At 35.7% G+C, this 10,177-nt stretch overlaps 1 protein-coding gene across 2 annotated transcripts; it reads right to left on the bottom strand.

The window, feature by feature from the left end:
• Nucleotides 1-1,613: 1,613 nt before the first annotated feature.
• Nucleotides 1,614-8,881, bottom strand: LOC142642119 (uncharacterized). Of its 2 annotated transcripts, XM_075816472.1 has the most exons (14): nt 8,651-8,881; nt 8,194-8,331; nt 7,240-7,321; nt 6,807-6,883; nt 6,330-6,430; nt 5,571-5,700; nt 5,151-5,267; nt 4,980-5,065; nt 3,689-3,755; nt 3,268-3,346; nt 2,999-3,090; nt 2,191-2,334; nt 2,018-2,079; nt 1,614-1,907 (listed from the first exon to the last, which is right to left on the bottom strand). In XM_075816472.1, the coding sequence occupies exons 1-13, from the start codon at nt 8,744-8,746 to the stop codon at nt 2,044-2,046; spliced, it is 1,245 nt and encodes a 414-aa protein (XP_075672587.1). In that variant the 5' UTR covers nt 8,747-8,881; the 3' UTR covers nt 1,614-1,907; nt 2,018-2,043. The 2 variants fall into 2 exon arrangements, with proteins under 2 accessions (XP_075672587.1, XP_075672586.1); XM_075816471.1 differs by lacking the exons at nt 2,018-2,079; nt 2,191-2,334.
• Between the last annotated feature and the right edge of the window lie 1,296 nt (nt 8,882-10,177).

Genomic DNA, 10,177 nt, shown 5'->3' with positions numbered 1-10,177 from the left:
ATGCAGGTACATAGTTGCATATAGCAAAGGGTAATTTGCAAGCACCCTTGCATTTTTAAAAGAGAAAACCATGTTGAATGTTGTGGTGGTCTCTGATATTGGTAACTGATAGAAAAGAGGTTGAGTCTACTTGGACCTTAGGAAAAGGATTGGAATTATAATCAGGTCGAAATGTCAACATGGCAAAAGTTATTATACAACCTAGACATAGTATGCAAAATATGATAGAGTTGATCGAGACTTGATTCTTGTTGATGGAATTACTGTTGGTGGAACCATTTATTATGGTTGTAGACGTAGAAGAGATAGCCATTGGAATTGAAGGAAATGATACTGAGTGTGGGGTATAGGATGAAGTGGTTAGAGAGGATGAGGATGAGTGTGATGGGAATGGGTTAGAATATTTTGCAATGGTGCATGGAATTTGTATTGTCCACACTATGAATGAGGAAGGAGCTTGACATTTTTGGAAATGCAATTAAAGTTTTGTGTTTTTTGTTGCTTGTTAGAATTTGGGATGGCTTTTATTGGCTTGTCTTGCAAGCAATTTCACTTCTTTATGGTACATAGTCAAGGATACACCTTGCTAGTACCATAATTATTAGATTATAATTTTATTACTAAACCAATAAGAAAATACAACTGCTACTAGAGTTTGTTCCTCCAGTGATTATTGATTATGGTCATGTGAACAACTCTGGGATCAAAATAATTATGCTGGCCCATGAAACAAACAAAGTTCCACATTTTCCTTTTCCTCATTGGCGTGTGAGAAACGTGCCCTGGCATTTTCTGTATTGAGGCAGATGCGTAAGGGTATGGGACTTGTTAGCTCTAAGTCTTCTCATCTCATGAAATAAGAAAGAATAATATGGGTAGTTCAGCAGAGGGTTATTTCGATTGAACTTCCCCCAAACAATCTAAAAAACAAATATGGTGCTGGCACATCTTATGAAATTATTTCATTTTTATGGATTTGGATTATTGTTAAATAAAATGGCTCTGGGTGATTTTTTTAAATCAGACTTTCATTAAATAAAATTTTCTTCATGAGAAATTGCTTTCACTACTTGGTGGTGATTCCAAACAACCTTTAGGGGGGGTGAAGTGTAAGGTTTTCAGGTTGCTCTGGGTGGTGAAGCCAGTGAAGCCTGTACTGTCCTGTATGATACAAGACATGCTGTTGCCCTGTACTTGTTAATTGTTGCATGCCTATGACTATGTATGCCTTCAGCAATGAGAAAGGCCATGTGTATGAATGCATGGAGAAAAACCTTAAGTTTGGCATACAGCCACTAGGCATGTCTATATTCTTGACCAGAATTAATATCATATGGTCCAACTTTAATATGCTGATTTTACAATGTCACAAAGTGCCATTTCACTCTCCAAATGTAGGTAATTAGTCCTGTAATAGTTGTTACTTCCAATTTGTTTTTCACACTCCACACATAATTTGGCTTTCATTAGCTCGTGGAATAATTAATTTTCCTTTTTGGTCCCATCCTCCCAGGATTACCTTAATTCAACTTCAAAGTCTCCCCAATTGTACACTGTCGCTTTCTACTTGGAAAAAAAAAAAAAGGTGACAACATGCTACCAACAAGTTTTACTTTCAAAAATGTAATACATCAGATTCTATTTCTATTAACAATCCAGCAGATGTCTCATAATCAAATGTACATTCAGAAGTTTACTGATGCACTATAAACCAAGACTCCAAAGATGTCTTGTACATTTGAAGAGTTAACTATACAACGTGGTAGTTCTCTAATGACTTCAGTGACTGCAGGATTGATAAAAGAATCAGAAGAAGCTAACTTCAATTGTGAGAATCTAAGCTGTCTACAACAAGGGCTGGTTAATGAGAACTCTCTTCTTTCCACCCTCCATGCTAAATAACCAAACTGGAAATCAAGAAAAAAAACTTTTAAGCATAATGAAGATTAATGTAAAGAATGGAAATTAAGGCATATATATTAACATCTGATCAAGGATTGAGATGCAGGGGTTTAACCAAAACGCAGGAGCTGGATAACCATGTCATGCATGCACAAAACGTGTTATAATCCAGTGAACCTGGAAAACAAGAAAAGTGCATAAAAAAAGAATGGTGTTACTGGTTTTGAACTTCAATGAGTACAAATGGGCTTCAGTAAAAAAAGGAATTTGCCAAGTTTGAATACTGACAATGTTATTTTCAGGAACAGTCAAGTAGAATCCTTGAATTGCAATGATAGCCAAGTTAGAAGTTATTAGAACAAAAATGCTCAAAGAATGCAATCCCATCCACTCCAACATAGATGTCAAGCATCTGTAACCATAAACATCTACCTGAAGAATAAGGCAGGCAAGCATGTCAGTAATATTAGAGTCATCTAATGAACATTTACTAGAATAGGAATCTAAGAAATGAACTGGGTACATCTACATGAATGGCAAGAAGCAAATGTATGTCGCAGGGATCGTGGTATAATTCCAACACAGTATACTGATAGTAGTAGTATTGTCCATGATAAAATTACAAACTGTGCAAGTAATGATCAAGTCATTGATGTTTCATCTCTTAGCTTAGGCCTTCTCTACAGAATTCATTCTTCTTCATGAATGACTAGGATTGTTGTACTTCCAACGAAACTTAATACCTTTATTATGTACATTACATATGTTAGAAGTGAAGATCTGGTAGGAAGTTCATAACCTTAGATGCAGAATGTGTTTATTCTGTCCTGGTATCAATACAATACCTCACTAGGAACAGAGAGCATGGTAAATTTAGAACCATTTAAAGGAACTGTATGAAAAATGAATATTCATAGAGGACAAAGTTTATTACTTCTCTACATCTCCTGATACGAACTTTGAAACTGATACCCACCAAAACTCTCTCTCTAGAAATTTGAAAGGAAGCAATTGTTTTAAAGTTCAACATCAAACTTATGAATTTGCCTACAGAAAGTTAACCTTCAAAGAGAGAGGATTGGCTCTAAGAACTCACCAACAAATAAAATGCACAAAATGTGATCCCCGCTGATGCAGAAGTAATCAGCAAATAACTGACTGTATACAGAGATTTATTTATAGGGATGCCTGACACAAAAATAGACTTATCAGTATAATGGTTTATCAAAGCGTACCTAAACCAAAGAGAAATTGTAAAATATAGAATTGCTAAAAGACAATGAAGAGCCGGTCAAATCAATCTGTGTAGTAAAGTACATGTAGTACTGTCTGATGTTTTAAAGTATCAGCCATTAAAGTGCATACCTATGACGGCAAGGAACAGTCCGAGGACTACCGATGAAATTGAGAACAGGGACCAGTTGTTTAGGCGCCCTTTGTGATCCTGAAAAAGTATTTGTATGATAAAGAAGAAGTCCAAAATGTCATAACAAAAAGAAGAAGACTAAAAAAGTTGGAAGGTCCTGAAAATTTGATCAATGTGCTAGACAAGACAGCGAAAAAACTGTTTTGAGTATAATAGAGAAGAGATAAGCACAATGGATTCCAAGGGTAAGATGTATAGTGTAATCTTTTTAATATTTATATTAATCTCAACAGTTAAAGATCTTTCAGGTAATAATGTGTTCTAGGTCCTAATAGGATCCTACATCCTTGTACACATTGAGGATATGGCACATACAGTTTAAGTTTAGGCAATGCTATCAAGATTGCTTAAATATTTCACCTGTAAGTGAGCAAGAATGTGTCCATATTGAAGTCCAATAATGCAAGTCACAGCTGCTGTTAAGGAGCTGCAAATATGTAAAATGTTTATAAATTAATATCAGTTGAAAGATGGACAAAGAGCAGTTATTAAAGCTTAAGCAAAGATCAGTACTGTAAAAAGGCACCCAACTATCCACTGTGTTCTTGAATTGGATCATGGGTTGAGGAAAGTGCATGGTAAATATTAATAATAATAAGAAATCTATAGTTAACATACTAATAATCAGCAGTGAGAGATGAAAAATGCTTGCCAATTAACGAGAGCAAATTATAATCTAGTAAGAATTGCTTCTAAATTTACTTTTCTTTTATAAGGGGACAACCTGAGTGTCAGCTGTGATGGCTTTGCCCAAAGAATGACTGTTCAAAAATAAGAAGCGAACATGCATAAATAGATTAGGTACACTGGCAGGTGGTGTAGCAAAACTGATCGCGAAAGGGGGGAAATCAACAGTATCATCTATACTAAGCATGCTAAGATGACCTCCTCTTCCAATGCTCCCTTTCAACTGAACATGTTGATAGTTTATCATAAGTGAATGAATCACCCAAACCAGTGCATCATTTGACTAAGCATTCATTAAAGACTGGGAAGGTGGTATTCTAAATAAAAATAATTATTTAGATCCACCCGTTGATAAATTATTGATTTTCCCAAATGCTTAAACTGTGAAGAAATGATGAATTTAATCATTTAATTAATATCATAATACTCCCCCTTGTGTATGGGCCTAGAATCCGTAATAAGTGGGACTAAAAAAAGGTTGTACCTAGTGCACAAAGCTTCCACTTTTTGTGGGGTCTTGGAGAGTTTATGGTAGGCAACCTTACCCCCACTTTTTGAATGGGGGGTAGAGTGGAGACGGTTCAAACTTAGGTTCATCTACGTTGATACCACGATAAATTACCAATTGTTGTAAAAGCTTGAGTTGTTAGGAATTGGAGAATATTTAATTAATGACTCCTTGATTCTTTTGATAGAAGGGGGTTATAAGTTCTCAGAACATGGACATCAAAGCTTTCAAATGAAGCATATGTGTTCAATTCTTCGTTTATTCAATTCCAACATCTACTATTTGAATTAAAAAGCCTGAACTTCTGTTAGCTATGACATAAGATAGCAATGACAACCGCTGGACACAATCTATCTGCCGAACACAAAGACAGCAGGTTGGTGTAAATTGGAAGTGAAACAAACAAAATGTAGGAGCCTAAGAAAGTATGACAGTGAAGAAGGTTTAATTGACCACCTTAAGATACCTTCCGGATCAAAAGGAGCATGACACCAGGGAGGTGAGCTCTCTGAAACTTGGCCATTGGCAGATATATTGCACTCCTGTAAAATGGATTTGAATTAGTCATCGACGTGTCGAGAATATTGGGAAGCATTCTAATGATAACAAAGTTCAACTTGCATATACCTTCAGGTTTCTGTAACCAGGTTTCATATACATATGATCAAATCCCAGAATGTAACGGTCAATCATTCCAGCAGAATTGCAGCCAGGTCCAAGATCACCTCTTACACCACATTTCACCTACAATAGAAATTCCAGTCATTCATCAATAATAAAAAATTCAGTATGTTTCATCTTCTCCATCTGGTATTTCAAATCTCAAACCTTGTGGGTTCTATGAAATTTAAGGTATAATTAGGGTTAGTCGTTTACTTTCCCTGTGCTTTCCCATTGCATCAACACACACATAAACACAAATTCATGACAACAATTTCATCTAAGCACTTCACACACCATTCCATACTTAAAGCAATATCATCAAGTAGAACAGAGTCATTGAACCATAATAATAAGAAATATGCTGACTGCTGAGAGTGCTCTCACCGTGTAAACATAACTATCATTTGATGAAGGCAATGAAGAGGCTGAGGCTGGTACCATGAACTGCCAATCTGGTACGTATAAAGCATATGATAACCACAAGTATATTGCTGACAGTGAAAATGCAACACACCTACAATTAAGAAAATAAAATTGGGCAAAATGCAGGCGGAAACAAAAAATAAAAATATTTTGTGTGTTAATAAATATGACACATGCAATAAGGAAGAAAATAGCCGAGTGTTTTGAAGAAAATCAAGTGATCTAATTATTCAATAAATGCTATTTTAAGTGGATTTGCAACCTAGATAAGGATAACAGTGGGCAAATGGTATTGGGTAATTCAACCTTTTGGAGTTAAGGTTACTTGTGGAGTTGGAACCCATCTCCCCATGTACAAGTAATGAAAAGTCATACTGTAAATGTAAATGTGCTTTCACAATCGTTTTGATGACTCTAACAGAGGCTTTATTTCTTCTGTATTTTTCTCAATGACATTCAATTCAATGATTTACTCCAGTAATGAGCTATCCCCTACACACATATATTTACACTTTGTTTTTCCTAAATTTGGTTTAATAATTAGATCAAATATTTGTCTAACCCAGCTTATCAACCTATAAAGTGAGGGAGGAAAAAACTTCTAGGCTTGTATCAAGAAAATAGGAGTTATTACTGAACATTGAAAGTGGAGACGATCATATTTAAAAATTAAAATGAATCTGACTAATAGAGTGAAATAGCCAAAAATTAAGACCTTACCAATGCCAGTAGTAAACTTTAAAAAATCCTACTTCCCTCCATGTCCTATATGGAAGCCATATCTCACATAAAGCCGCAGCAACGTATCCAATAGATATCCTCTGGAGAAAATAATAATGAGTTTAAAACAAGGGGATGAAGTAAATAGATGCTTTTCTGCAACTAATTCTACAGCCCAATAACTCTGCCTAAGCAAGTGATATGGCCAATCTATGTGAGGATCACTTTTTCCTTGGGAAAAGTCAAAAGTAAACTCATCAATAAAAAATGCACGACCAAGGAAGAGTACTAGTGGCATGTAGCCTTAACTAGCTTGCTAAAATGTTTAAGTACTGATTTGGCAGTAAAACTTTTGAAAAATAATCACGTCTTGAATTTGAACGATCATATATATATAATCTACTTCACAATGTGATTCTTCCAATCATTCTTATATAAGAACTGGCTAAAAAAGTTTGAATGGAAACTAAACCACACCTGCAAAATGCCCATCCACCTTATTTTTTCAATGTCAACACCATACGTCAAGGAAGTTACTCCATGCAGATAACCACCTGAAATGAAATGACTCTATGTAGTCAATAGAACATGTACAACTATGGCACACCTACAAAAGGATCAGTAAAATAGACAGCTACATAAACCGAGAAGCGAATATGGCAACACGCAATAGTTCCAGCCAAAAAAGCCCATCATTGCTATATGATCCACTACATGGCATACACACCCCTTATATTTCAACTTCACTTTTTTTGTCATATCATATTTGAAAAGAACAATTAACATAATATCTCTCACCCCCAACACGTTGCTTTTAGAATTCAGCATGCCCAATAAGCAATGCAGGTTCAAATAGGCCACAATATGAGTAACGAAAGGGCTTACACAAATATTTACCAAGGGATTTTACCTTGTAAAAAAACGCCTAGAAGAAAAAGTTTCGCTGCCCTAAACACTGCCTTCCATGTAGCCTCCACTCTGTTTGTTACTTTCTGCAATTGAAAATGGAAAGCAACCCTTAATTACTAAAAAACTCTAAATGCACTAAATAAACAAGAACCATAAAAACCAAGTAGATCTTGCATTTGGATGGTTAAAGATATTATGGTCAAAACACATTGTAGGCCCATATATTTGTAGACTAAGCAAAGTAATTTTTTTTCCCCTCGTTTTTTTTTTTAGATAGATACAATAGGATTTGAACTTGTTAAAGACAAGAATAAAATAATATAGAGAAGTGGAGGCAAGAAAGAAAGAAGAACCCTAGGAATTACGTGGTTCTGCCAACAACCTACATCCATTGGATAAAACCCCAGCAGCTACATCTTTACTATATACTCAAGTCAACTATTACAATGAACTCTTAATAGGGTATGTATAGAGACTAGAAGTTAGGGTTAGCCCTACATGGACTTACAACACAATTGCGCCTCTCGGGCTATTATATCAACATTAAACCCAATACTTTAACAGCACCCCATATTGATTTATCTTTATTTTTTATTTTTTTAACATAGGGAACCTTTCTAAAGAAGAGCCCTTTGAACTTGTTTCTAGATAGTAAAACCTAAAAGCTATTAACCCCACCGGCTAAAACCAGTTGCCAGGTAATCCAGGGGCATTCACCCCTAAAAGGCAATTAACACGAATTGGGTTCTTTTCGATGTAGGTTGGACTCATACCCAAGTCCCTCGCTTGACAACAAGAGACTTAATCAGTTAAACAAAATAACTCTAATCTTACTAATAGTAACATTACTTGTAGTGCAAGAAAGTAACCAATAAACATATTGAAGATAAAAATAAAACAACAAAGAACAAATTAAATAGTCAAGTTTTATTGGTAGAGAAGTGTACGAGAGTACCTTGTAAACAAGTGCAAGAGAAACCCCAGCAACAAATAGAAAGAAAGGCATTACAAAATCAGCCAATTGAAGACCATTCCATGGAGAATGAGTAATTATTGGAAACATAAATCCTCCATAATCAACTACCATCATCAGCTGCAAAATAAATCAATTATAAATAAATAAATAAATAAAAACCAAGCACTGTAATTTTCTAGCTAAAATTAACATTCAACCACTTTATTATATATATATATATAAAAAAAGTTTCTTGTGCTACATATTCTGGGTAACCAAACAGAAACTTAGTCAACAAATGCCGTTGACTATTTGCATTTAAAGCAAAACAAAGATGAACTATTTTGCTCTGCTTCAAAAAACAACAAAAACACAGAGTTCAACAAATAAAAACAACGAAGCGAATGAGAAATCGAAGAGAGAGAGAGAGAGAGAGAGAGAGAGAGAGAGAGATTACGAAGACGCAGAGGCCGCGAAAGACGTCGAGGGAGGCGACACGTGCGGGGCGTGTATCGGCGGTTTCGGAGTCCGGTAGAGGTAGATAATCGGCCATTTTTGTATCGGCCGAAAAATCGGAAGCTGTGTGAGAGAGTTTCCGGAAATATCGGGTTTTGCGTAAATTCTGGTTTTACAGACAAGAAGACGACATTTTAGTTTAGGAATTTGAAATCTTGGGATTTTGGATTCCAGATTCCCCGAGCATTTTGATCTCATTTTCTTTCGCTTGGTGACTCGGAAAGGGTGACTAAATTGATTACGTGGCGGAATGGTATTGGCTGGGGGGTGTTACAGGCCAATCAGCGTTGAGGATGTTTCACCTGTGGGTCCTACCTAACAGTATCTTCGGGTAACAACTACTTGTCAGCTGAGTCACTGTGAGTGAGACTCAACTCCATGTGATGTCACAGTGGGAGAGGACTTTCTTTATTTTCTTTGTTTTTAATTTTTTTACTTCTTGTAGTAACGTTAAAGTCTTAAAGATATGATTTTTTTTTTCACCGTAGTTAAAAATTCTCAAAAAATATATTTTTCTTTTTCTTTTTTATACCATATGCTCACTACTTCTACTGATATTATTTTTTTGGAAAATCTTATGGTTTCATTTTGGATTCCAAATTCCCGAGAATTTTGATTTCATTTTCTTTTGTTTGGTGATTCGGAAAGGAGAAAATATATGATGTTTTCGGTGCATGCATCTTCTCTCTCACATGAGGGTGGACCTCACTCTCATGTGAGAGAAAAGATGCATGTATCGAAAACACTATATACCACCTCCTCGAAAAATGCGACTAAATTGATTACGTGACGATACGAGATTGGCTGGGGGGTGTTAAAGGCCAATCAACGTTGATGATGTTTCACTTGTGGGTCCTACCTAGTAGTATTTGGCTATTTGTAGCAACTAGTCAACTAAGTCACTGAAGACTCAACTCAACTCCATGTAATAGGGAGAGAGGACTTTCTCGGGTCTTTTTTCAAGATAACCTTGATTTTTAAATAATTTCGTTAGTCAGCGTTTACAAAATTATTTAGGAAACTAATATCTCAAGTGTAATAAACTTGATTTTGGAATGCTAAACTCGAGTCCATCAGACTTGTTTTCTGTCAATACAGAATTGATTTCGGTATTCACTCAACAAAAACAAAAACAATGAAGAACATTGAAGAAGCAAAAATAACATCAAACCTAGAGAACCCAAAAATAACGACAAATGAGTTGCTACAACAAACCCATTTCCAAAAACTCTTCTTCAATAATCAAACACAACAACAAAAGAGAAACAACGAAATCAACAAACCCAAGCAAACCCAAGACCCACCTGGGGTTTTGCTCGGATTGGATTGGACTTGAGTTTTGCTACAGTTGCTGGGATTGGATCGGAACTGTGAGGAAGGTTTTGCTGGAGTTGATTGGATCGGATTGGTGGTTCTCTCTCACTTTGTCTTGTTCAATATCTCTCGTTCCGCATCAAAGTTGACCTGG

The sequence above is a fragment of the Castanea sativa genome, chromosome 7, assembly GCF_040712315.1.
Source record: "Castanea sativa cultivar Marrone di Chiusa Pesio chromosome 7, ASM4071231v1".
NCBI lineage: Eukaryota > Viridiplantae > Streptophyta > Magnoliopsida > Fagales > Fagaceae > Castanea > Castanea sativa.
The sequence above is the reverse complement of the archived record's forward strand: the minus strand, read 5'-3'. Positions and strand labels throughout refer to the sequence as shown.